Source organism: Canis lupus, chromosome 7, assembly GCF_011100685.1.
Source record: "Canis lupus familiaris isolate Mischka breed German Shepherd chromosome 7, alternate assembly UU_Cfam_GSD_1.0, whole genome shotgun sequence".
In the NCBI taxonomy this organism is placed as follows: Eukaryota; Metazoa; Chordata; class Mammalia; order Carnivora; family Canidae; genus Canis; species Canis lupus.
In genome coordinates this window covers 16,680,959-16,708,154 of record NC_049228.1, presented here as the reverse complement: position 1 = coordinate 16,708,154, position 27,196 = coordinate 16,680,959, and the positions used below count along the sequence as shown (strand labels likewise).

Here is a 27,196-nt window from a genome sequence, read left to right as displayed (position 1 = left end):
TTCAAGAACTTCCCTAAGGCCCCTGTGTATAAACCAAAGCATCAATGAACTAAGTGATAATTATGTACTTGTTTGTGGGGCCTAGTAAAACTACTTGACAACAGATTCTCTTTTTATCCTCAGGGACCTGGGATATATACCTTGGCCCAAACTGAATGTTTACTTGTGGCAGGGATGAATGGATGCATACGAGAGGGACACAGAGAAACAGAGAAAAAGGAAAAGGAAAGTGTCAGTGTAAGAGAGAAAAAAAAATCAGTGGTTGAATCTGGCCATTAGTTCTTTGGCACCTTTGGAAATACCAATCCCAATAAGGTGCTAAATTAAAATAGCTGAATTACAAAACATTAAGGAAAGGCGGATGGTAAATAAAAGTAAAAACAAAGTATAAGGCAAACCTGAAATTGGTAGCCATAAGAAATATTTCTGATTGTCACAAATGGGGGTGAACAATACTGGCATTTAGTGGGTAGGGGCCAGGGATGCTACTAAAACATCCTATGATGTGCAGGACTGCTTCCCACAACAAAGAATTGTCTGAACCCAAAATGTCAGTAAGTGCCACAAATTAAGAAACATGAAATGAAGAAAAAAAATAAAAAACTGAGACAAAACTGCTACCTAATCTAGAGACTCCTAAAATTTTCTTAAACAATTTCTTAAATATCTACTCTTCCTAATGACTAAAAATTGGGTCTAAGGGAGTGAAAACAACCTTCCTAAGGAGCTCCTCTTACATGTTAACAAGAAAGGAGTGGGTTACAAGTTCTCACCATGTGTGATAGGTTTGCCAAAACTCCATCCCTGTATATTCCTGCAACTGATTAGCCCTTCTTAGTTACAATCTCCTAAACCACTGATAAGTCCGTCCATAACAATTCAACAACTAAATTAGTTTGATTATAAAACTTAAATGCCATGTGATGACTATCTGCCAAAATATCCACATAAAGATGAGCAATCCACTACCCAAAAGACATATGCTCAACAGTTTATTCTCTGAACAAGATCAATGAGGTCAACAAACATGCCTGAACTTTCAGGTACTTATTCATGCCACTAAAACCAAAAATCTGAAAGGCTAGACAGCATTAGAGATGTAGTTGGAGGCTGCAAACAATATTAATCCACTATAAAACAAACTAGCTCTTTTAAAGTCTGAACCACCATCCACCCCAATATTGCCTCGAGAAACTTGCTAGTGAGTCCAGATCTTACTAGAGCATCTTAAAAAAACAAAACAAAAGCTCAGCAGTTGTTTCATCTACCATGAAGGTAGAACACAGCAGCTGTTAGAAAGCAATGAAACATAGTCTAGGACAGGAAGTATACATTTTGAATCCAACTGAAACCACAAGGGAAGCAGAAATTAACTGCCAAAATAATTTAGCCAGTCAATATTCAAGCAGGTAAAATGCTATTAATAAAACCATTGTAACAAAAAAAAAAAAAAAAAGAGTTATAAGCCGAGAGAGAGAGAGAGAGAGAGAGAGAGAGAGAGAGAGAAATTTTTTCTCCAACAATTTTACCATGTTTGGTAAATCAGTTGTGTTTGGCTGATTTTTCTGGGACCAAAGAAATTTTATTTTAAATCCTGTGCAGGATGGGGCGGGGCTGGGGAGACTTCTTGACCACGTGAATTAGAAACAGCATGTGCTATAGGATTCTTGTGTGTGTGTGTGTGTGCGCGCGCGTGCGCACGCGCTACAGGATGTCTTAAAGCTTCTAGAGTTAGTGAATGCCCAGCCTAGAATTACCAGAATCTTCCAGAACCTACTTAGTATACATATTCCTCCAAACTGCTCCCACTAATTTCTCTGCTCCTCTCCCCAAGCTAAAAGGCTTTTTTCTTGCTACTTCCTCCAGCCTCATCTCTACCTTTTATCTCCCCATGCCCCAATATTTAGATTAACACTTTTTATATTAACAACTTACTGGATATTTTAACTAGCATATAAATGATAACCATTTTTCTGCTGTTTCAGAAAACCACCTTGTGGCTGTTACATTATTTCTACCTCTGGCAACAAAAGTTTCTGACAAAGAAGTATGCCACTGGAATGCAGCCTCTTTGCTTACAGAATTATCATGTAAAAAAAATTCTAACAAAACAATTTGTAGACATTCCTTGTAAAGAGGTCTAACCCCAGGGATCGACCTGTAAAATCTACAGCACAGGAAGAAATTAAAGCAAAAAGACAAGAATAGGGAAGGAAGGAAAGGAGAAAAGTTGGAAGGAATACACAGTACCAACTGCTGTCTCCCACAACAGCAGCAGATGTCATTCAGTGCTACCTGTGCCATGTTTTAGAACAGGATTTGACCTATTTGACTGGTATTCCCTCTGGCTATGATTATTCTAATTTCTCAAGTTCCCTAACAACTTTGATAATGTCTTCCCTGTGTGGTACTTCAATACTTTCCCCACACCTGCTTTTCTAACTTGATATATGAATTCCCATATTTCTATTCCCTAAAATACTATTATTTATTTATTTATTTATTTTTATTTTTTAAAGATTTTATTTATTTATTCATGAGAGACACACAGAGAGAGAGAGGCAGAGCACAGGCAGAGGGAGAAGCAGGCTCCATGCAGGGAGCCCGACGTGGGACTCGATCCCGGGTCTCCAGGATCATGCCCCGGACTGAAGGCAGCGCTAAACCGCTGAGCCACCTCGGCTGCCCTAAAATACTATTATTTAAAGCATGATATACATCACCCACTCTCTCATCCATGGTCATCTTTACCTTTCTCCCACTCTTATTAAATGAACAATATCCAATATACCCTTTTCTTCTACTCAACAGAGGTGTCAAAGTCTTTAAAATCTATTTTTCAGGACACCCAGTTGGTTCAGAGGTTTAGTGCCTTCCTTTGGCCCAGGGCGTGATTCCGGGGCCCCAGGATGGAGTCCCATGTTGTGCTCCCTGCATGGAGCCTGCTTCTCCCACTGCCTGGGTCTCTGCCTCTCTGTCTCTCTCATGAATAAATAAAATCTTTAAAAAAAAAAATCTATTTTGTCATAAATGGGAAGAGAAAACATTGAATTTTTTCTACAATTTGAGTAATAAATTTCCAATGATATCTAGTCTAGAACCCTCATATTTAAGACCATTTCTTACTTTTATAAACGTGGGTAAGTATTCTCAAACTTATTCATTTATATAAGAATCTTGTCCGTCTATTTCAAAATATGTTACTTCTCAAAAAAAAAAAAAAGACAATTCTCTTTCAACAAAAAAAAGTCATCACCCTGTCTTGCCTAGAACATCACCTTCTTTCCCAAACAGAAGATAGGTTTTTCTTTCCTTTCATCTCTGTTCTATTTCTACAACTCAAGACTAGATAACTTTAAATACCCCCTCTATCTTCATCTTACTGATGCTTTTTACTTATCTCACTATTCTAAAACGGCCATCTTACTCCCTGGTTTGCCACCACCCTGCCATTTCAACACCAGACACCCTCCAACAAATTAATTCAGCTGGTACAAAGCTAATTTTCATCTACATAAGATCTGTGGCTATGCAGCTTAAAAATTGCTCAGTCATGGTCTTACACCACTGAGAAAGGTAGGCAACAAAACTCTCCCTAAAGTCAAGGTCACAAAGAATAATTGCTATTACCCCAACCACACTTGTTCAGCAATACCTAGCATCCTTCCCAAGTTGTCTAAAAACCAAAGATTTGGTTTCCACAAAGAAAAGAGAGTGAACATGAGGCTTCCCTGAAGACATTCTCTAGCCTCCTCACAGCAGACTTTAAATGCAATGATTATCTGAAGAGGAAAAGGGAAATTGGGGTTGATGCAAGTCTTTATTACCCTTTCCCTTCTAAGTCCCAGCCCTAAGACTTGCTTTATTTACATCGACTGGCTCTCAGGAATCCTTAAGAGACTCCAGGTCCTATGCCTGTTCAATTTTGCTTACTCAACTTTAGCTGGAAAATATAAGTTATTTAAACATGGTTTCATTCTCACTCTTTTCTCCCTCTTCAAAGAACTCAAATCACCTCAAGTGGACTACCAATGATTTCACAACCTACAGATAAGTCTTCCCTAAATGCCATGATGATTCGCGAAATATAAAACAGATTAACAAAGAAGCCTCTCAAAGCCAACCAATCTTCCCATTAAAACTATCACCTCTCCCAGTCTGCTTTTCATACCTTTCTATTCCACTATCTCTAGTCCTAACTGCTCATTATTGCATTACGTAGATTCATCTCCCTACTGCCTATGAACACGAGAATGCTCTTCTAACAAATTGTCTCAGATTCTTCATTGTTCATCCATTTTAACTATAAACTACAGATCATGATTCAAGACTCTCAAATATGGGGCACCCGATCTAATAGGTCTTCCTTGATCACCATGTCTACATAAAACAAGATAACCATATCTTGCTTTTTCCTCCTAGTTCTTGTCACCACCTGACAAACACGGTTATCAGTTCATATGTTTATTGACTGCATAATCATACTAGAATATACCTTCCTATGTTTATTCTTTTGTTCGCCATTCTACCCTCAGTGCCTAAAAGAGTAACTGACATATAGTTAGCTCTCAATACATATTTGTGGAAGGAATGGATGAGCCCAGACATGTCACACAGTACGGCTGATACGGAGTTGGAAGACCTACATTTGAGTTACAGAGCTTCCATGTACCAGCTATATGGTCCTCAACAATTTTTCCTTCATTGAGCTATACTTCCCTCATGTGTAAAATGAAGGGGTCACACTTCATCTATATATAAAAAAAAAAAAAATGTATTTAAGTGTTTCCAGGTGCATCACCCTACATTGTTTAACTAGACTAAACACCTTCCTTGGCCTTCCTATCTTCATATCTCTGTTCAGTTTCCTTCCATTTGGATTCCCCATTCTCAATCCACAACTGTCAGAATTATACTTATCCTTCGGGTAACTTAAAATGGTTTAAGTGCCATTCTCTCCTTGAAACCTAACAAACTATAAACTGTAAGGAGAGGGTGGAGTTCTTTTCTATTCTCAGCAGTTGGGACAATGCCTCCCATATAGGTGATCAACAAAATGACTGATGAATCATGAGTGTATGAATTAACAAATGAACAAAGGAAGCTTTTCCTGACTCCCCAACCCCCCAACTGCTCAGGTAATCTCCTGCCTTTGGACTCTCATGACACTTGGCGTCTTTTTGACACCTGCCATATTTTGCTCTGTGCTATTATTAATTTACTTGCCTAATACGCTAAACTGCAAATTCCTTAAAATTAAGTACAGTCCTGATGGCTCCCATATCCCCCCTCTACAACATCTAGCATAGACGTTTCCCACAGCTATATTTATTAAGTTTACCTGATAAGTTAAACAACAAAAGGATAATAGTGAAGAAAAAGGACTGTGATAGAAAGATAGCATTCCAACTACCCTAAGGTCATTGGCCACACGTGTTGTGTGGATCCTGTCACTGTTAAACTCAGGCATTCAAGTGTAATCCAAAGATCTCATCATTCTCCCTTTTCCACACTTTGCTTAAGGCAACTATTACTACTTTCATAAGTAGAACAGCCACCCTCCTGTACACTTACTACTTACCTTCTCTTGCAATATGCATATAGATTATGCCAATCACACACATCAATACTTTTCACTTCACTACACAGCTAAAGTGACTTTTGTGCGCATTTCAGACTTCTAACACCCCATTCAATTCCCTCCTCTACAAGGTATGAAACCATTGTCTTAAAGATCTTCCCATAAGCCTGCCTTAGTTCTGCTCCTGAAAGACAAAAAGGATCCGTTTTAAGATCTTCCTTCCCCTTTTTCTAAGAAGTAGCAATTCTCCCGAATTAACCTTGGGCTCTAACAACCTTTTATTTGTCTGACATCGAGATTTTTGACCCTCTTATACCTCTCATTCTGCTTCCATGGAACCTTCCTGGCTGCACAATCGCTGGTGTCTTTCCTTTCAGTACGCCCTCGCCACCACGTACCTGGTCCCAATGTACCTAATCTGCCCCTTCCTAAAATGCTGGTCAGTCGCTCCCTTTACACCACCCCAGACCCACATCCCCTACTCACACGCTCGGTACCCGTGCGTCACTCTACCTCCGACACCCAAGTTCCTTACACCACTCTTAACGAATGCACACGACTCTCAGAATGGTATCTTCCGACTACACTAATTCTAACTCAGTTTCTTCTGGGGAACCCAACAGCACCGTCCATAGTACCTCCCTCTTTCCTCACTTCCTCGTCCATTACCCCTCTTTATGCTCTCACCTCCACCCCGCCAACTAACTACAGATGACATTATTCCTCAGCACTTTCAACCTAAGAATAAAGACTCGACTGGGGTTTCCAGCGGTCTCCCCCCCCCCCCCCCACCCCCCACCCCCCACCAGGTGTGCAGACTTCCACCTCGTCCTCGCCCCACGCGCCGCCCCACCCCACCCCACGCTCCCCTCACCCCGGGGGTCAGACTCCAGACCCACCCCCCCCGGGGTCGCGGCCCCCGCCCCCCCCCCCCCCAGCGAGCCTGCGACCCCGGGGGGCGCGCGCGCACACACATTCTCACGCTTCCCTAACCTCCTTCCCGGCACCCGGACGAGCTGGCCGCGCTGGAACTCCGGCGGGCCCACGGGGGGCCAGGCACTCGGGAGTGTGCCCGCCCCGCCCCCTCCCGCGGAGCCCCTCGCAGCCCCCGCCTCCCCACCGGGGAAGGAGAGGACACAGCAACTCCCCCGCCGCCCCGCCGCCCCGCCGCCGTGTCTGTTGCTCCGCGCCCCGACCCTCGACCTGCTCCCCCCGCGTCCGGGACCGGCCTCTGCACTCACCGGAGATACTGCGCGCTCTGCAGGCTCATCCTCCGCCGCCGCGTCTTCCCGCGAAGCCTCTGTGGGTCTCTCAGGCTCCTCGAAGCGGCCCCGCGGCACCGCGGGTGCTGGCGGCCGCCGCCATCTTCCTCTCCTCCGGCTCCTCCTCGCTCGGCGGGGGGGTGGGGGTGAGTGAGGCGAGGGGGAGGGAGCGGGGAAAGCTGCTCTCGCTGCTGCTCCGGCCCGTGGGGCGCAGGGACACTCCGACCCGGGAGGGGGGAGGGGGAGGGAGAAGGGAAGGGGGCGGGGGGAAAGAGGGGGGAGAAGCCGAGGACGGAAGTGGGGGTCCCTCTCGCGAGATTTCAGCGGCGCCCGGCCCTCCCGGTGACTTCTGCTTCTCTGTGGCGCTGCCTCTTGGGATCGGCTAGCCGTGAGGCCCCTGTTCGGCGGCTGAGCGGCCTGCCGGAGGCGCTTGGCGGCTTCCGGCCGGTCCAGCCCTCTCCCGCGCGAGGGGGCAACCCCGGCCTCGCCGGGCACATCGAGCCCAAATCACCCGGGAGTTACACTCAAAGTCTTCCCCCGTCTTTCCACTCCACCCGATTCCTCGCTTCCTTTTTCCGCTCCTCCAGTCTTCCCTGCCGGAAACGCTGTCCCTCCCTCCTCCAGTTCCGCCCGCCAGTCCCTCCACTCTAGTCTCCCCTCGCGCCGCAGAGAGTGACGCTCAGGACCCCTCCCCCGCTGGGGGGCCCCTCCCCCTGCACGCCTGGAGACTGTTGAAGGGGATGGGGTGGAGCCCGGGGAGGAAGAGAAAGGAAACCGGTCGGATTGGATCAACAGCTGCCATGGCAACTGGAGGCTGTGGTTGTATTGTCATAGTAACCAGTGTGCGCGGACTGGGTGACCCTCCCGGGGCGAATGGATTCCCGGGAAAGTGCCCGGGGTTCCCCCTTGGCTTCCCTTCCGCCTGAAAGCCTCCCCCAGGTCAGGAATCCGGGTGATCTCCCGGGCGGTGAAGTTCACTTCCTCTTCCCTTTCCCCTTCCCGCAACAATGGGGGCGGGGTGGGGGCGGGGGGAGGAACCCCGAGGCGTTCGCCTCACCCGCCTGCGGGCGGGAACCACCCCCGGCGTCCTGTCGTCCCCGTGCGGGGCGTGGAGAGGCCCGGGGCCGGAGGCGGGCGGCCGGGCGGGCGAGGGGCTTCCCCGGGACTGCGGCGGGCGCCGCGGGGCGGGGTCCCGGCCGGACGGGGGCCCTGAGGGGGGACAGCGGCCCCCGACGGCCCGCGTTCCTGTGCTGCCGGGCGGGGGCCGCCCTTGCCGAGCCGCCCACGCCGCAGCCCGCGCGCCCGCTGCGGGGAGGCCGGGGCTAGTGGGCGAGCGCGTCGCGGAGGACTCGGCGCGGGGGTTCCCGGCGGGAGAGCCCGGGACGCGGGGGGACGCCGCCGGCGGAGGCCCCCCGCCCTGCACGCTCCGTATCCGCCGGGCCGCAGTCGTGTCCCGGAGACCCTGGGCCCTGCCTGGCGCGAGCTTCCCATGCAAGGCATCGAGGGAAAAGGGAAAAAAAAAAAAATCCTTTTGAAAGTCTGTTATTTGCATTTGGTATCAGATTTGGGGCTAACAACCAGAAATGAAGAATGGGGGGGGGGTCAATAATGCTGTGGGTCCTGATGCTTTGAAGGACGTCCTGGGTGGTCGACGAGTCGCGTCTTTAACGCGTCCTGGGGCACCCCTTAGGCAGCTTTGCCAAGCACTTGAGGGTTGCGGCTGTGGAGCCTCCCCGGGCGGCCACCAGGTGGGTAACGTCGGGGTTTTACCCGGCTGTTTCGGTCTGGGCTGAGTTTGGGTCACCGACTCCTGCTGTCTTCCAGACTTTCAAGATCCTTCCCCGTGACCACACCTATTACAAGATTAGGCCGGTGTCTTTCTGAGACATCGCGTACATACACGCGTTTGGAGGAAATACATTCCCAAGGATAGATGATCATTAACGACATAGCGAGTGAACTGTGCCCTGCCCGTCGTGCTGCCGCGCCTCCCCGCGCCTCCCCGCGCCTCCCGCGCCAGTGTGATCCCTGGCGGCGCCCACTCGGGGAAAAGAGAGCCACCTAGTGAGAGAGGGCTCGCAGCTCCGCTGCAGGTGCTGCTTTTCCTTCAACTCTGGAGCCCAAGGATGGAGAGGACTGCCACATGGCCCCTAAAATACCCTACATCTCCTTCCGGAAATGTGTTGGTCAGGTCTTTAAAAAAAAAAAAAAAAGACTTTAGCCAGAATAAAAATTCTGTTGGGTAAAATAATGATTCCCTTAGTAATCCCCGCAATAACATCTTTTATGTCTGGCTTATGTCGCCAATAGACAGTATTTGAGCATACGTCATGACACCCCTGCCAAGGGATCTAGGAGAATATTACTATCTGCTCATTTCAGAAATAAGGGAGCTGGGATCAGAAAGATGAATCCCGGGGGCACCTGGGTGGCTCAGTTGGTTAAGTGTCTGTCTTTGACTCAGGTCATGATCCCAGGGTCCTGAGATCCAGCCCAGTGTTTGGGCTCTCTGCTCAGCAGAAATCCTGCTGCTCCCTCTCTCTCTGCGCCTCCCCCTCACTGGTTCTCTCTGTCTCTCCCTCTCTCCCCGTCCCTCCCTCTCTCCCCTAGCTCTTTCTCTATCTCTCTGTCTTGCTTGCTTTCATTCTCTATCTCAAATAAGTGAATAAAATCTTTTTTTTTTTTTAACACTAATCTTTTTCTTTTTTCTCTAGACATTTACTGAGCATTTATTATATTTCAGGCACTGTTCAGTTTACTATGGACGCCATGGTGAAAAAGGGTCCTGGGGTCCCTGTCTTGGAGAAATCCACCTTCTGGTAGACATAGCAGAGAGTGGAGAAGTGATAAGAGTACAGTATGGTGGGTGCTGTAATTAAGGTAAGAACAAAGTACTTGGGGTACACAGAAATATAAATAATCTTTATATTTTATAGCAGCTTTCCTAAGAATTTTATGCAGTTCTTCAGTAGCCTTACGATGTCCCCACAAACTGGATAGAATAATAATATCAATGCTCATCTTGAAGATAACTTTTGAAAATCAATAACCTCAGAAAAATTATGACCTAGAATTTACATATTGCTTAAAGTACATTTTCCAATCTCACCTCTTTCTACTGCCCCCATCAAAAGACTTGAACAGTACAAGTATCTTTATGCAGTAGAGTTTATTCACTTTTTTCCCCGCAGATACACATTACATCTAAACCAAAAGAAATTAAAGAGAAACTTACTTTGTCTATTCCTACCTGATTTTAAGGGTTTTTTGTTTGTGCCTAAATGATTTTGTGGAAAGAGCATAAGCTAGCAGACCTGAGTGTGCATTCCACCTCTGCCCTCCTAGTCTCTAAGCCTCAGTTTCTTCCCTTTTTTTTTTTTTTTTTAAGATTTTATTTATTTATTCATGAGAGACACACAGAAGCAGAGACACAGGCAGAGGGAGAAGCAGGCTCCATGGAGGGAACCCAATGTGGGACTCAATCTTGGGATGCTGGGATCATGCCCCAAGCCAAAGGCAGGCGCTCAACCACGGAGCCACCCAGGCGTCCCCTTCAGTTTCTTCCTTGACCAAAATGAAAACATTACCTATTACAAGGTTTCTGTGAACTTTATTGATGATATAGGTGACTGAGTATAACTGACATATAATGCTGGCACTTGACAAATGTTAGTTTTCTTTTTGCCCTCTTATTTTTATATCAAGCTATTATTGTTTTTAAATTGTAGCTTATCTACTCTTTGTAATATTCATAGGTCTGACCATGCACCCAAATCTATTTTTTTTAAGAATTTTATTTATTTATTCATGAGAGACAGAGAGGCAGAGACACAGGCAGAGGGAGAAGCAGGCTCCATGCAGGGAGCCCCACGTGGGACTCCATCCCAGGGCTCCAGGATCACACCCTAGGCAGAAGGCAGACACTCAACCACTGAGCCACCCAGGCATCCCCCAAAATCTATTCTTATTCAGTGCTAAAAGATTTCCTCTCTGATCACAGAAAAGACTACAATATCAGGGGGCACTTCGGTGGCTCAGTTGGTTAAGTGCCTGTCTTTGGTTCAGGTCATGATCCCAGGGTCCTAGGATCAAGCCCCGCACCTGCTTAGTGGAGAATCTGCTGCTCCCTCTGCCACTCCCTCTGATTGTGCTTGCATGCTCTTTTTCTCTCTCTATCTTTCTCTGTCAAATTAACAACAACAACAACAAAAAGAATACAATATCAGGATGTATGTGAGTCCGATTCTGGAGGGTTGAAATTTTTAAATAACTGTTTGTCATTAAAAATAGCCTAATATAACTGCATTTTCGCCCAAGTAAACAGTGTCCAGTTTTCAACCAGATACCAAGTACTTGCTAGGAAGCTACTCTTAACATTCCTACCAAATTCACCCAGAGCTTCAGTAACCTGGTAATTAATACATAGTAAGCCTCCTCCCTTTTTTATAATAACAGACATCTCACCCGACCCATGAAACTATAATGAGCACTAATTTATTTAATATTTAGCCTACATATTCTGAATGTTTCCAAATCATGTACACAATTAGGTACTTAATAAATGTGTTTCTATTTTGACGAATAGAATGATTTATCAACTGTAGCATTCAAGTATACAATGTTTGTGGAGCTAATCCCTGCTGTCTTCAGTACCACACCTCAGACCATGGAGCTAAGTGATTCAATCAAAAAGAAATGATTCATTCTTTTCAAATAGTGAGTCAGATATAAACTGACATTTAAACTCAGGTCTCCTATTGCTCAAGATTTCTTAGACCAAGGGTCAGCAGCCTTTCTCAAACAGCTTGCCAAGTATATATATTATTCACTCATTCCTAAGGAGTCACTGAGCCTAAAAGGAAGCCTTGCAGCCCAAAATCCTAGAGAAGAAATTTGTGGTTTGAGAGGCAGTGAGGTAACAGAGAATGGTAGTCAGAGCTCGTTCTCCTCTATTCACTGAGGGAAACTTTATTAATCTTCAAGAATTTCTTCCAATTCCCAATCCCTGGGAAAAAACATCTTAAAATCTTATCTGCTAATTTAATGGACACAGACCATCTGGAGAAGACAAGAAATGCTCATAGGAAAAATGGGAGAGTATTAAAATTAAAATGTTAGCTGCTTATAGTCTCTATGGTCCAAGGGCCTTAGTGTTCATGGAACTCTGTATTACTCCAAGTACAATGTTTCTGAAGCCATCTTGATGTCCCTAGTTGTGAAATTAATGTGTTTCATGTAAAAATCTGTTGTATTACCCAGAAGCTGCCATTTTTTTCTTAAAATACCCAAGTAAAAGAAAAAAAATCTTAATATTTTATTGTCTGTACTTTCCTAATTTCTCTAGGATAGACTATATTTTTGAGAACAGAGAATGTGGTATATTCTTTGTCATTTAATCTTCTTCAAAACCCTGGGAAACCACAAATGAACACATACCCACATACAGACCTTCTTCTCTCCCTATCTTATTATATTACCACCTCTATTTGCAATTCAAGTTAAGATATGATATAGATGTAAAGCAGAGAAACTCAGGATATAAGTTTGTCACTTGAAGACGTACTAAGGATACATACCCAAGGACTCTTCTGCTTTGCTTAACTATGCTAGGATCTTTTCCACATACCAGAAATTTAGAGTTTGTCCCATATTAATAAAAATTCTTAGTATCATTAAATTACTAGAGATAAGAGCACATTCCAGAACAAATTAAATGGTAAATTAATATATTTTTGTACTCTACATTTTAGTCATAGTAAGCTTTTTAAGAACTTTTATTTCTGGAGCACCTGGGTGGCTCAGTGGTTGACCATCTGCCTTTGGCTCAGGTTGTGATCCTAGGGTCCTGGGATCCAGTCCTGCATCAAGCTTCCCACAGGAAGCTGTTTCTCCCTCTGCCTCTCTCTCTCTCTCTCTCTCTCTTTCTCTCTCTCTGTCTGTCTCTCATGAATAAATAAATAAAATCTTTAAAGAAAAAACAAAACTTTTATTTCCTAGGCTTAAATTCTCCACTGATTTTTCATTCCCTTAGAATAAAATTCCTAATCCTTAAGATGGCCTATGTGATTTGATCCTTGCCTGCCTCTTATCAGACATTTCCTGGCATCACCACTCTTGCCACACTGACCTCTTAGGTTCTTTAGTAGATTAGCATTCTTTTCTACCCAAAGACTTTACACAAACTGTTCCCTTATTTCTCCTGGACCAATCTTCCCCCTTCTCATGCTTCAAACCTAAATTTGAAATTCTTTGGAAAAATCACCTCTACCCACCCTCACCCCCAATCAGGCTGGATTAGCTACATCTATTACATATTCCCCCAGCACCCTTCCCTTCTTCATAGCATTTTTTATGTTTGTAATTCTTTTTGTTCAATGTCTGTTACATCTAAATCGGCTGTAAAGTCTGTAAGGGCAGGCACAGGAACTGTTTTGCTCACTCCCCTAATTGGGTGCCTGATACAAGGGGTGCTCAATAAATGTTTGTTGAATCAATCCTAGGGAAAAAAAAAAAAGTTTGGACCATGGCTTTCATATAAATATTTAAAATTCCTGACCACCTAACCATGGAATATAAAAGTAATCCCTAAGCAATAAGAAAAGAACTTCATTGGGCCTTCAACCCATCTGGGGAATTGAAATCTGCAATGATATTTAACAAGATGGAAGTTTTAATTAAATGAAATTTACTTAGGCAATGAGTAAAGAGCATACAAGATTATGGATAACTTGTCAGTGATCTCACACCAAAGTCTCATACTTCAATGTAGGAAAAAACTCTTCAGTATCCAAATCATTTTTATTTACCTTTTATGTTTCTGATTTGAGACTTAGGGAAAGCAGTCAACCCTTTTATTGTGTGCCAAAAAACAAAACAAAACAAAACAAAACAAAAAAACAACGCTGCTGGATGGCAGGAGGGAAAAGAGGCTATTAGCTAATCAGTAAATAGGGTAGAAAAAATAGATTTAAAAATTCAGAAAGAAAACTGAATCAGGGCAGCCCGGTGGCTCAGCTGTTTAGCCCCGCCCTCAGCCTAGGGTGTGATCCTGGAGACCCGGAAGTCCCCACATTGTGCTCTCTGCATCAAACCTGCTTCTTCCTCTGCCTGTGTCTCTGCCTCTCTCTGTGTCTCCCATGAATAAATAAATAAAATCTTGTCATAAAAAAAAAAAAAAAAAGAAATCTGAATCAGAGTAAAGAATGGAAAACTCACTGAAATTGTATCTCTCATCAGAAAAGTGTCTGTAAATTTCTGTCATTATTACTACTTTTTTTCTCCTGTGATGAGATAGGGCTAAATAAATTGAATATAAGTTTGTTAAGGAAAGGGCCACATACAATTTCACAGTAAATGGTACATTTAAATTGTTTCTGGAGACAGATTCCTCAAGCTCAGTTAGATAGTGTATGTATCATACCTAGTAGTACTGGGCATTTTGTAGGCACCAACATGTTGTACTGGTCTTATTATGCATATGCGGTGAATCACATCTTCACTCGTTCAACTTCATTCTCTAACATAGGTTAAACGTGTTTTTTTTTTTTTAATTAACACGAAATGTAGAATCCCATTTATAGAAAGAAACACACTAGTACACTCCCTCTAAATCATATGAACATTTGTATCATATGACCAAGTATAAATTGCCAATGGGGAACACAGCTTTCATCTACTTACAGAGGATGTCTCAGTTCATTAGCAGTTTTATGCTAGAATGAGATGAGATCTGAGTCTGTCAAAGCTGAAGAGGATAAGGAGGCTCATAAGGAGCAAAACCAGCTGCTTATACTTTCCCCTACCCTCTCATTTCTTTTTTAATTTTATTTACTCATTCATGAGAGACACAGAAAGAGATAGGCAGAAACACAGGCAGAGGGAGAAGCAGGCTCCATTCAGGGAGCCTGACGTGAGACTCAATCCTGGGACTCCAGGATCACACTCTGGGCCCCAAAGGCAGATGCTTAACCGGTGAGCCACCCAGGTGTCCCTCCCCTACCCTCTTTCAAACTGAAGTCTCTAGAATGGCTCTCTGGTTCATTCTCTCACTCTCTCTCAACCATTGGCCGTAAGCTTTCTATTATATATCTCCCCTCCCTCAAGTGATCCAGTCCTTTGTCCAAGAGGACATGAATCATTTTAGTTCCTTAACAATGTCCCTGAGGTGGGACTAAGTCCTGTAGTGCATGCCAAATATTGAATGCCAAAGTTTCCAAAATGTAGGCAGCAATGGTCTAGGTGATATACGAGGTTACTAGTGGTAGAAAGAAGTTGAAATTAATTTTCTCTAAGTATTTGTGAGATAACCAAATTTTAGCATTAAAGGGAAGTAGAAATCTTAGATAGAGTTATGTGTTTAGGGTCTATGAAGAATGTTCAACTGATGAGCAATTCTTAGCTTTCATTGCTTTTTCAAGACAAATCTGAATCTAAACCAGTGCTTTACTTCTGGGAATCTTAATCTGGATATATCCTGATATGGAGTAGAAAGCTTGATGAGGTGTAGATCCTCTAGAATGTTAGCATTTAGTTATTCTTTCATTCATTTAATCTTCAAAAACATTGAGGAGGCATCTGGGTGGCTCAGTCGGTTCAATGTCTGCCTTCAGCTTACATTATTATCTCAAAGTCCTGGAATCAAGCCCTGTGTCAGGCTCCCTGTTCAGCAGCATATCTGCTTCTTTCTCTGTCTCTCCCCCTGCTAGTGCTCACTCACTTTCTCTCTCTCTCTCTCTCAAATAAAAGAATAAAAGATTTTTTGTGTGTGTTGGATCTTATGCTCATCACCGAGGTAGTGATGGTAAACAATAACAGTCTTGCTCTCAGAGTTTAGAGAACAGTTAAGGAAAATGGCGCTTATATTACAGAGTAATAATCTGTGGTAGAGGTCTTTGGAACCATTCCACCTTGAGATCAAGTGTAGGCGTGCAACCAGATAATCCACTTAAGTGTCCCACCCACTTACAAAGTCCTTCAGAATGAAATTTTACAGAGTTTATTGTTTCAAATTCTATTGCTTAGCAGGAAAAGTAATATATCCAGTTCCACTGTCCAGAAAAGTAATGGAAAACTATAGCCAAAAACATTTTAGACTAAAATATACCTGAAAGATACAAAATTGTATCAAAATTCAAAACATATGAAGTATAACTACGAAATAAAATTGCATAGAAAAATGATCCGAAATACAGCAAAATATTAACAGCAGTTATTTCTGTAAGGTGAGCTATTTATGGGTGACTCTTATTTCTTGTGTTTTTCAACATCTTCCACCAACCAACGAGCAAAGTAGATTAGTTGATTGTTGTTGCCATTATTGTTAGGAGTTTCATTTTTTGCCATTCTTTTTAAAGAATGCCTGAGCTACTAATACAAAAAAAAAAAAAAAAAAAAAAAATGAATGCCTGAGCTATCCACCACAGTACAAGAGTTTAAAAGAAACATTGGAAATTGAAAAGGAAATAGATGAAAGATAAAATAATAACTGCTCACATCCTGGTGATTGGAAAAAAGATCTTATTATCAGCAATTCTCAAGGCTTGCCTAATGGACTATCCAGGTGCTGATATTTTCATACAACCAAAAACTGATGGGGGCGGTCATCTTTGAAGGCATCATTACTGACCCTCTTTGGTAGTTTTGGATCTAGTGGGAACCATCACTACCTGAGAAAGATGGAATGCCCTAGATGGGATTCAGAAAATAATCATTTTAGGTAATAAAAATCCAAAATTAAATCTTTACTTAACCTTTCTGCCTTCTTTTGCCTTTTTTTCTTTTTTTTTTTTAAGATTTTTCATTTATTTATTCATAGAGATACAGAGAGAGAGAGAGAGAGAGAGAGAGAGAGAGAGGCAGAGACAGGCAGAGGGAGAAGCAGGCACCCTGCAGTGAGCTTGATGTGGAACCCCATCCCAGGACCCCAGGATCACACCTGAGCGTGAAGACAGGCTCAACCACTGAGCCACCTAGGCATCCTTCTTTTACCTTTAGGTTTCTCTTCTCTTCCCTCAACTTTAGGTCACACCTCTGACCCCTCCCAGTTATATGACAACCGTATTTCCTCATTTCTCAGGAATGTCACCAGTCAGGAATCTCAACATTTGTGCTTTTTTTTTTAGGGGGGGCAGTGAGAAAGAAAAAGAGCGGCTGGAAAACTGAATTGAGAAAAAAAGCAAGAGTAAAGAAAGAGAAAAACAGACCATAAAGTCTGGAGCAAGAGGAAGAATTGATGGATGAGCAAAGAAGTATACTTCCTGGTGGTAGTAATAGTTCTTAGCCACCTTCTTACTAGAATCTACTTTCCATGGGAGATATTAAAAAGAGATTAGATACCCAGTCCATCTTAAAAACAGGAAAGGGACTTAGTGACTTCTAAAACATACTTCCAGACTCAACAGTCTATGTCTTCTGAATGAGACTATGTCTGGTGTTGCTGCCTATAACCTGTGACAGTTGGACATGATTCCATATAATGATCTAGGTCAAGGAGGCTGATATACACCTTAAGAAATTTGTGTATTGCCATTTGAAAAACTGATATTCTCCAAAACAAAAGGTATCATCTGAATTTGGCCTGTTGGTACAAAGTGGAATATCACCATACTCTTACGCATTTGGGTAAGAGTGAAAATACCATTTAAAGCAAAACAATACAGGGGCGCCTGGGTGGCTTAGTTGGTTAAGCATCTGACTCCTGATTTTGGCTCCGGTCCTGATCTCAGGGTCATGAGATTAGGCCTCGAGTTGAGCTCTGTGCTCAGTGTGGAATCTGCTAGAGATTCTCTCTCTCAAGTAAATTTCAAAAATCTTTAAAAAAATTTTTTTTAATTTTTAAAAATAAATAAAAACAATACAATAAAAACATTACAATCCAGACAGTTGTTAAACTACTGTATACTCTGCAAAAATTCCTTTTTTACCTCTCAGGTAACAGATTACATGGAACCTTCTAACTAAATCTAACAACCTCTTATAAATTTTTCTGCTTTCAGACTTTATGTTTTGTTGGGCAATACAAATCATATTTTCTTTACTGAAACTATTTTTTATCCTAAATCTAATGATGTTTTAATTTTTTAAAAAATTTACCTAACCTCATCTTTGATTCATTATATTGCTATGGCTCTATTGATACCTAATAATGATTGGCTATAAACATTCCTTAAGTGGAGATATAATGACAAGACTTGGCCACTTATTGGATGTGACAGAGGGAGAGGAAGAAACCTAGGAGACTCCTGGGTTTTTGCTTGGGAAATTGAATGAAAGTAGAAAACACAAGAAATCAGTTGGAGAGATGTATGGATGTGAAGATAAGAATTTGTTTTAGACACGTTGAACTACAGTTACCTGGGACTGAGAAAATCTTGTGGATCTGGAGAATTTGTGAGAAATCTGAGCCACAGTTGTAGATTCAGAATTATCAGCATGTAGATGGTAATTAAAGTTACTTGAGGGTTTTCAGAAAGCTTGCTGATGAAATGGGAGAGCTAGGAGAGGTTTTATATTTTAAAGAAGTGGAAGACTTCAGTAAGAAATGATCCAGGAGAGAAAACTAATAGGTAAGAGAGGCTAAGTAGAGAGGAGCATGGCTTCTGAGGAAACAGGAGAATATAGATTTTTCAGGACACAGGACAGAGAGGGGAAATCTCTTTCCTAGTAGAATAATAATGAGATTGTATTAGTGGGGTTTTCCTCCCACTACACTCACCCCTGTTTGTTTTATCTCATGCCCTTATAGATTTCAAAACTTAAGGTTATAAAATCATGTAGACTGAAGAATCCAGGACAAAGATTGATGACTTAAGACTAAGGCTTTCAGCACCAGAATATATATATAATTCCTCTAATTGCATACAGAAAATTAGAGAGGAGAGCAAAAAACAAGGAGACTTTGTACCCTGCCTCCCATCTGAAACCAGAAGCCCTGAGGAGACTTATAGATATTCTAAATAGATTTCTGGCATTTGAGAATAGAATACAAACTTCAATCCCCATTACTATATAAAGCCAAAGAAGGTAGAAAGAGCTCCTCATATAGAGCTCCTCATATCCACAATGGCACTGGAAAATAGTTAAAGTAGTATTGTGAGCTCATGCTTTGGATTTCTTTGTCTTCTCCAAAAACTTCAATCATAAAAACATCTTCTGTTTTTCATTAAAAGACATCTCTGGGGGATGCCTGGGTGGCTCAGTTGGTTAAGCATCTGCCTGTAGTTCAGGTCATGATCCCAGGGTCCTGGGATGGAGATGGGGCTCCCCACTCATTGGGGAGTCTGCTTCTCCCTCTCCCTCTGCAGCTCCCCTCTGCTCATGCCTGTGCATTCTCTCTCTCTGTCTCTGTCTGTCTGTCTGTCTCTCTCCAAATTTTTTTTAAAAAGATATCTCTGGGTTCATTAACAAGATAATTATCTCTGGACATCAGGGATGAGTGACCAATGCAATTGAATCTGTGAGGATAGAGCTGTGGCCCTGATACATTGGGTCCAAAAGCAGGTAGAAGTTGGCTAGGACTTTGAGTCCTTCAGAGTAATGGAAATCCATGATACCCCATATAGAGTATGGTCCTTTAGGTCAGACTCACAGTGAAATGAGGATTTGGGAAAAGCTATAACTTGCACCCTGAGCTAGAGTTTAACAAACACAATGAACAAACATACCAACTGCTGTTTGTCCCTGGTAGTGGAAGGAAGCAGAGAAATCAAGACTTGTGCCAGTCTGCTTTCCAGCTCTAGTCCCTAATAGCCCTGATGAGGAACAGGAGCCCTGAGACACCTAGTTCTAGACTGGAGGTGAGGGTCAGGAGTGTCAGGATCTACATGGTGGCTACACTAATTAGTGTGGAGTAGGTAGAAAGAGAAAGCTACCACTTAAGATGAGCTGCAAATTAATACAAAAAAACATAGTGGATGCTTCAACTTAATTTTTGCTTCATTGATCTGTTAGTTTCTAATAAAGATATATTTAAAATTCCCAATATACTTGTTCTACTTATTTTTTCCTGTAATTCTGTTGCTTTTTAAAAATTTCATGGTTATAGGATTAGCTAGATAGAACTTCTTGGTGATTTTTTATTATTTTTCATTTTTAATATAATTTTTAATCATTATGTGATACTGCTATTAATACTTATTAATTTACTCTATCTGATATTGATATTCTACTCCAACTTTCTTTTGGTTAGCATTTGCTCACTATAACTTTTTCTTTCTTTCTTTCTTTTTTAAAATTTTTATTTATTTTTTTAAAAGGTTTTTGTTTATTCATGAGAGACCCAGAGAAAGAGGCAGAGACACAGGCAGAGAGAGAAGCAAGCTCCCTGCAGGAGGCTGATGCAGGACTTGATCCCAGGACCCTAGGATCATGACCTAAGCCAAAGGCAGACGCTCAACCACTAAGCCACCCAGGCACCCCAAATTTTTATTTTCAAACTTTCTGTTATTCTATTACTGGCAGATCTTTTGTAAACAGCATGTACCTGAGTTTTGGTTTTTTAACCCTGACAGTCTCTTTATTAACTGGGAAGTTGAATTCATATGAATATGATCTATTTGAAATTCTCTATCATTGCTACTGTGTACTCTTGATTTTATGTTTGCAATGTTTTCTCCTTGGTTTTTTGTTTGTCTTTCCTGCCTTTGTTAGATTAAAAACTTTTTTTATTCCTTTTACCTCTGCTGATTTGGAAACTACAGATCATATTTTGTCTGTGCTAGAAGCAGCTACTCTTAAATTTTTTAGAATACATAGCCACGTATTTTCCTAACAATTTATAGTTTTAAAATGCAACTATCCTACTGTTCCCGTAAGACTATGTTTAGCTACCAAATGTATTGGGGATTTATTGGTATCAAAATTTTGGTTCCATATTTCTTAAAACATAACATAAAACAGGCATAATACAGGGGCATCTGGGTGGCTCAGTCAGTTGAGTGTCTGCCTTCAGCTCAGGTCATGATCTTGGGATTGAGCCCCAGGTTGAGCAACGTGGTCAGCAGGGAGTCTGCTTCTCCCTCTCCTTTGCCTCTCCCCTGTTCGTGCTTTCTCTCTAGCTCACTCTCTCTCAAATAGATAAATAAAATCTTAAAAAAAAAAAAAAACCGGTACTATACAATCAATGTATAATTATTTTTATCAATCTAATTCCTCAATTTTTGCATTTAATATTTGCTTATTTAATATACTTTCATTGTGGATTCACTTTTCTTTTTGCTGAAATATATGCTTTGTTAATTCAGTCAATAAAAATTTATGGTTGTAAACTCTACTTTGAAAGAAAAGTTCTCTATTTCATCACTATTTTTAAATTATAGCTAAGCTAGGTATAGAATTCTATATTGACAGTTATTTCCCTCTCAATGCTTTGTAGATAGTACCATAGCAGCCTCTGGTATTTGTTATTGATGAGAATTCTGGCATCTAATTGTGATTCTTTTATGGGTAATCTAGGTTTTCTCTTTGATGGCTTTTGAAATTTTCTTTATCCTCTTTATCCTCAATGTTAGACATCTTCACTATAGCACATCTTGGTATGAATTTTAGTTTCATTGTTTTGCACCTAATATATGCTTTCATCTCAAGAACTTTAGAAAATTCTCAGTATCATCTCCCCAAATATTACTTCCACCAATTCCTTTTATTCTCTCTTTCTAACATTGCTAATTAGATGCATCCTTAATGTAGTCTGTCAGTGTGTTGCTGTGTAACAAATCACTCCAAAACATAGTGGCATGAAACATTAACCATTTTATTATACTTACAGATTGTCTATGGTAGGGAGTCAGGGATAGTTTGACTCGGCTTCATGATGTTCAGGGTGTCAAAAGACTTGAAAGCTGGTAATCTGACTAGGTTTTTTGTTTTGTTTTGTTTTTTTGTTTTCTGTTTTCACTCCTATGTCTAGGCACAGTGACAAGGCTGGACTCTACTGGAACTGTAGGTTGGAGTACCTACAGAAAGAAATTAGTAATAATGATTGCCCTTGGAGAAGAAAATGGAATCACTGAGGTACAGAAAAAGGACAGAAACATACTTTTAATGATACTTGTTTGTGCCCTTTGCATTTTATTTCATGTGAATGAATTATCTATTAAAAAGTAAAAAATTAAAAACAAAAAATCCCCAGCCATGCAAATAGCCATTTATTTATTCATTAAACGTAAATAGACACTCTCCCATGCTTGATGTTATGTATATATGAAACATTGCACCAGCAATTCTGGGACTATTGAAAACAAATACACCACACAGTCAAGCTTCTTCTTCTTTTTCTTTCTACAGTAGGCTTTACACCCAGCACAGAGTTCAGGGCAGGATCTAAACCCAGGACCCTGAGATCAAGACCTGGCTGAGATCAAAATATATAGACACTTAACCAACTGAGCCACCCAGGCACCCAAAGCATAGCTTTCAAGTCAAGCATCATACTACAGATTGAGTCCCTTCACGTGAAGACAAGAAGTGACTCTCAAGTGGTACAATCTATGGATCATCAAAGATCCATCTAACTCAAAAAATTTCCTCCTGCTAACTTGCTCCAGTTCTGAAAACCCCTACCTTGAATATTCTCTTTTAGGGTAAAGGCATATTTTCAGCAAGTCCCTGTTATGCTGCACATATGTAACCTGGCTAACCTGATAAGTTTATTCACAGTTTTCCTGTAGCGGAAAGTTAACTTAGAAATAAGGTTGGTTTTGGTGGGAGGGAGTTAAAAAACTCTGATACATGCAACCCTGCAAAGGATCATACCTTTGAGATTTGCCAAATGAGAGTTTCTGCATAGTAACAAGCATAATGAAAGTACTGAGCATTTGGGAGAAATGGAGAAAAGTATGCATCTTTATGGAGTGCCAAATACAAGCCTCACTTAGTTTCTATAAAGCAATGTCTGGCTATATAGTAGAGTGAAACCCTACACTGAAATTACATGAAGGTCAAAAGTCAGAGTAATTGACTTTAGGTTGACAATAGACTTATATCCTCATTGTTTTTAACCTGTAAGAATAATATAATAACCTGTTATAAAATGGTTTCATATACATCATCTATCCCAATATTAATCCCAATATTAATATTATCCCATCTTTATAGATGCTGCTAACGTAATGTATTTCATGATTAAATAAGTTTGAGCAACAGTAGTTTAAGCAGGATTTTTTTCTTGGTGAGACTTCTCAGAGCCTATAACATGCAAGTATATATTTCCCCAAAAGAAAAAAATATTATGCAATGTGCCCAAAATTATCTTCCCACAGAACCCTTTTTTTAAATCACAGCACACACACATTATGGATTAATGTTATATAGGACACTTGGGAGTAGCTGATCCTTTCTACTTTTCTCCTGGTCTCTGTTTCTATCCTGATAATTACCTTCATCTTATCTTACTTTACCCTCCCTCAAATCATTACACATCCTCCATTATGATGTTCATACTTAGAAAATGATGATGACATCAAAAGTAATGATGACCTTCATGCAGGGTCTTCCTTACCACTTGTTACCATATCCCTAGGCATGAGTACCAGCAGGAGGCTCTGCATTTTCTAAAGTAACTGCAATCTATAGCAAGACTCGGAGACATCCATGTCAGATAGTAGCAGACTTGAACGCAGTGTCTCCCTGTAAGTGTAATCCTATCCTTCAGGTGTCCTGATGCTCTTTGTAATCCAGTCTTGCCTTCTCTTAGAACTCAAAAATTGGGCCTAGGTCTTGGTCTTAGGCCTCCCTGAAGCAATAATAGTGATTTTTCTACCTTTCCATGTCAATTCAACTAAATTCCAAATCCTTAAGGCTTAAATTACATTTCATTAGAGTTAGAAATTTCAGACCATTATGATTTACCCATCTCTGGCCAACATATTCTCCAAGGGTAAGAGATAGCAGTAGATGGTAGCCCACTGATTATGTTCCTCAAGAAAGTCTGATTATATATAAGTAAAACCAAACTAGGGCTTGCTCCAGCCTTAATGTTCATCTGAACATTTCATCTCATCCAAAAGAATAATTACAAATCCATCTTTAAAGAGCTTTGAAAGATCATTTATCTTCACTGAAGTCTTGAAGTAGCAAAGTAGTGAATCACACCACATATCTAGAACTTTTTTTTTTTTTGAAGATTTTATTTATTCACGAGAGACACAGAGAAAGGCAGAGACATAGACAGAGGGAGAAGCAGACTCCCTGCAGGGACTCGATGTGGAACTCGATTCCCGGGATCCCACATCAGGGCAGACACTCAACCACTGAGCCACCCACATATCTAGAACTTAATTAAAATCCTTATTCAAAAAAAAAAAATCCTTATTCATTTCCCCAAAGCCCCACACCACAGAGCAGCTGCTGTCTAAATACTCCTTCTTTGCTTTTCAATCACTCACTCCCTCATCTCTATCCTACTTTCTCTGTCCCATTCCTCTTCCTTCCATAGCTTTTCCACTGTGGGCAATTCCTTATCTTTTAAAAAATTAATGTAAATCATTTTAGCTTCTCCAGTTCTTTCTATCCCTTATCACTCTTTTTCCCTGTTACTTTCCCCCACTTACCCCATCAACTCAAAAAGAAAGTGAGGGAGAACACAAGTGGAGGGAATATTCTTACATGTTATACTTTTTCTCTGTTATATACATATATGATATATAACACATATGTATATCATGTATATAATGTTATGTAATATGTCCAGCAAAGCCTCAATATATAGTCCTTGCCCATTACAGTCTGTCCTATAAAATTGCTAGATTAATGCACTAATCAGGTATTTTGTTCCTGATTTCCAATAACTAGTTCTCTCCAAAGATTGTGTAATTGAGCTACGTGAGATTGAAGCAAATGGACAAAATATCCAGATATTGGTCATTCATATGAATAAGGCTGCCTATCACCCTATGCTCAGATGGTCTGAGCTCACATGGGAAGACCCTTTTATGTCTTACTTGTGCTAAGCGAGATAAGGAAACCATTGAGTAGGAACTAGGTCATCTGCCTCCCACTGCTTATCACAGTCATCAAAGCAATTTCTTAGCTTAGAAGTTTCATGTCTTTTAAATGGATTCTCTGTTCTCTTTTCTTCTCTACAAACCAGGACTTGGCTATTCATCCCACCTTCAAGCAAGTTTATACATCATTGTGTGTGTATGTATAGGTTTGTGTGATATTTCTCAGCTTATAATTTTTTGACTTACATTTCTGTTATCACTTACTGGACAAATGCTTCATACGTAAACTATGCGAAAACACATATCCCAGCTGGGTTTAAGATTTTAGAATCAGAAGTAAGAATTTCAGAGAAACTAAACTTGAAAAAGAATAGAAAGTGTCAGCATATACTCCCCAATCCTCCTGCTGCTTGATATTGGTCAGAGTGAAATCAGGATTCAGTGGTGAAGACCACATCCTGTTACCATGGAAATTATTGTACTGTCACAAATTTAGTACTATGACTTCATGGTGAAGAGGAACAGATGGTCTGGAAAAGAATGGAGGCCTAGGGTTAGCAAAATTGTTTGGTGAATAAGCCATCTTATATCTCTTCTGGAAGTAGGTAAGAACATAAATAATAAGCAAAAACTACTTTGCTGGAGCTTCACAAAAGCCACCAAACAAGGAGTTTAGCCAGGGTAAAACTACAAAGCTCTTTTCCAATAAGAGGAAAACAAGCATTTTACTATAGGATGAAGCACAGGTAGGAATACAATATAGCTTACAATAAATCTGTATTCCAAAGTTACCACTTCACTCTTGCCTGCCTCTCATTTGACCACTATTGGAGTAATATCTAGAGCCCTCAGGATCATCAGTAAGGCCACACTTGACACACTTTAACACTGTCACATTTTTAGGTATTTCTGGCTTTAGTGTTGATTTGACTCCTGCATCCTGGGTCATACACTTCCAAACAGCCACAAGAACATAACCCTGGGTAGGTGGGAGGTGGGGTCACAGCCTGTCATGGGGCTGTGTGTAGCTCGCTCATCTTGTCTGAGTGGTCACAGTCCAGACCCAGTTCCTGCCCAGCCATGTTGGTACAATATAACTAAAGTATGCCAGCAACTCAAAAATTGAACAAATACTAAGTTTTAGGACTGTTTGCCTAGTAACTTTCCATCATGATATTGTTCATTTAAGGGCAATGGAATTTCCCAAGCTTATGAATGCTACTAAAATCACTCATCCTTAGAAACACTTTATTTGGAGTAGAGGCAATGAGAGATTTCCCAGCATTATCTCCCTCTGGGGATGATTATCAAGTAAATTGACTAAGAGAAGCTAACATCAGCTAACAACTAGTGTGTGCTAGTCTAAATGCTTAAAAATTTTTGTTTTTTAAATAAGGTTAGATTTACAGGAGAGTTGCAAATACAGTACAGAGAACTTACTGATATCCTACATCCAGCTTTCCCAAATGTTAACCTGTTATATAACCACAGTACACGACTGACACAGTGAAATTAACATTGGTACAATACTGTTAACTACAGACTTCCCTCTGATTTTACCAGTTTAATGACCTTTTTCGGCTCTGAAATCTTGTCCATATTACATTGAGTCATTGCATCTAAGTCCCCTTCAATCCATGATAGTTTCTCTGTCTTGCTGTTCATGACCTTGGCAATTTTGAAGTGCATTGGTCAGGTATATTGTAGAATATCCCCGAATTGAGGTTACCCTGATATTTTCTCATGACTAGACTGAGCTTATGGATTTGGGAAAATGACATCACAGAGGCAAAGTGCCCTTTTCATCACATCATATCAGGGGGACCATGATTTCAATATGACTTATTACTAATGATGTTAACTTTGGTCACTTGTTTAAAATGGTGTTTGCCAGGGTTCTCTAATTGTAAAATGACTATTTTTCTCTTTCCATGCTATTTGTTAGAACAAATCAGTAAGTCCAATCCTCATTCCAGGAAACAGGACTCAAGCTTCACCTCTTAGAAAGATGATTATCAAAGAATTTGTGGACCTATAAACACTTGAACCAGCACTAACTAATATTTTTTGGTGAGATACTTTGAGACTGTGCAAATATTCTGTTCTAATTTTAGGGGATCTTGACTGCAGCAGTTATCACAGTGGTGTGCTCATGGTTATTTTCAATATCCCTGATTCCTCCTACATTTATTATCTGAAATTCTTCTGTAAGAAAGATTTGATTCCTGCCACACACACTCTACTACCACTAATTTTATTTATTTGTTTGTTTCCTTCACTTACATCAGTATAGACTCATCAATATTTATTTTATTCTTTGGATTATAATCCAATGTTATAATTACTTATTTTGTTGTTTGGATTGTTCCAATTTTGGCCTTGGGAGTAGTTTTAGGTTGACTCCTGTGTCCTTT

The 27,196-nt window shown here is 41.0% G+C and overlaps 2 protein-coding genes and 1 long non-coding RNA gene across 20 annotated transcripts in view; 1 reads left to right on the top strand and 2 right to left on the bottom strand.

Annotated features, from left to right (window-relative positions):
• The window catches only part of SMG7 (SMG7 nonsense mediated mRNA decay factor), a 92,761-nt gene extending 85,751 nt beyond the window's left edge, over nucleotides 1-7,010 (bottom strand). For 3 of the 11 annotated variants that reach the window (XM_038542253.1, XM_038542258.1, XM_038542259.1), the window contains exon 1: nucleotides 5,898-6,027. In XM_038542253.1, the coding sequence (XP_038398181.1) occupies nucleotides 5,898-5,904 (7 nt within the window). In that variant the 5' untranslated portion in view covers nucleotides 5,905-6,027. Of the gene's footprint in view, nucleotides 1-5,897; nucleotides 6,028-6,067; nucleotides 6,316-6,822 lie in introns of those variants that run through there. The other 8 variants (XM_038542262.1, XM_038542263.1, XM_038542257.1 and 5 more) reach the window with 6 other exon arrangements.
• Nucleotides 7,011-7,485: 475 nt separating this feature from the next.
• NMNAT2 (nicotinamide nucleotide adenylyltransferase 2) overlaps nucleotides 7,486-27,196 on the top strand; it is a 195,118-nt gene continuing 175,407 nt past the window's right edge. For 2 of the 8 annotated variants that reach the window (XM_038542270.1, XM_038542266.1), the window contains exons 1-5: nucleotides 7,487-7,782; nucleotides 9,587-9,723; nucleotides 16,965-17,105; nucleotides 21,749-21,852; nucleotides 24,929-25,387. The gene's annotated coding sequence lies outside the window, so the exon portion shown is untranslated. Of the gene's footprint in view, nucleotides 7,783-9,586; nucleotides 9,724-16,964; nucleotides 17,106-21,748; nucleotides 21,853-23,338; nucleotides 23,469-24,928; nucleotides 25,388-27,196 lie in introns of those variants that run through there. The other 6 variants (XM_038542273.1, XM_038542272.1, XM_038542269.1 and 3 more) reach the window with 5 other exon arrangements.
• LOC119872511 lies at nucleotides 21,580-26,539 on the bottom strand. Its single transcript, XR_005361996.1, has 3 exons — nucleotides 26,355-26,539; nucleotides 25,029-25,312; nucleotides 21,580-21,794 (listed from the first exon to the last, which is right to left on the bottom strand). It is a non-coding gene; the product is annotated as an uncharacterized LOC119872511 (long non-coding RNA).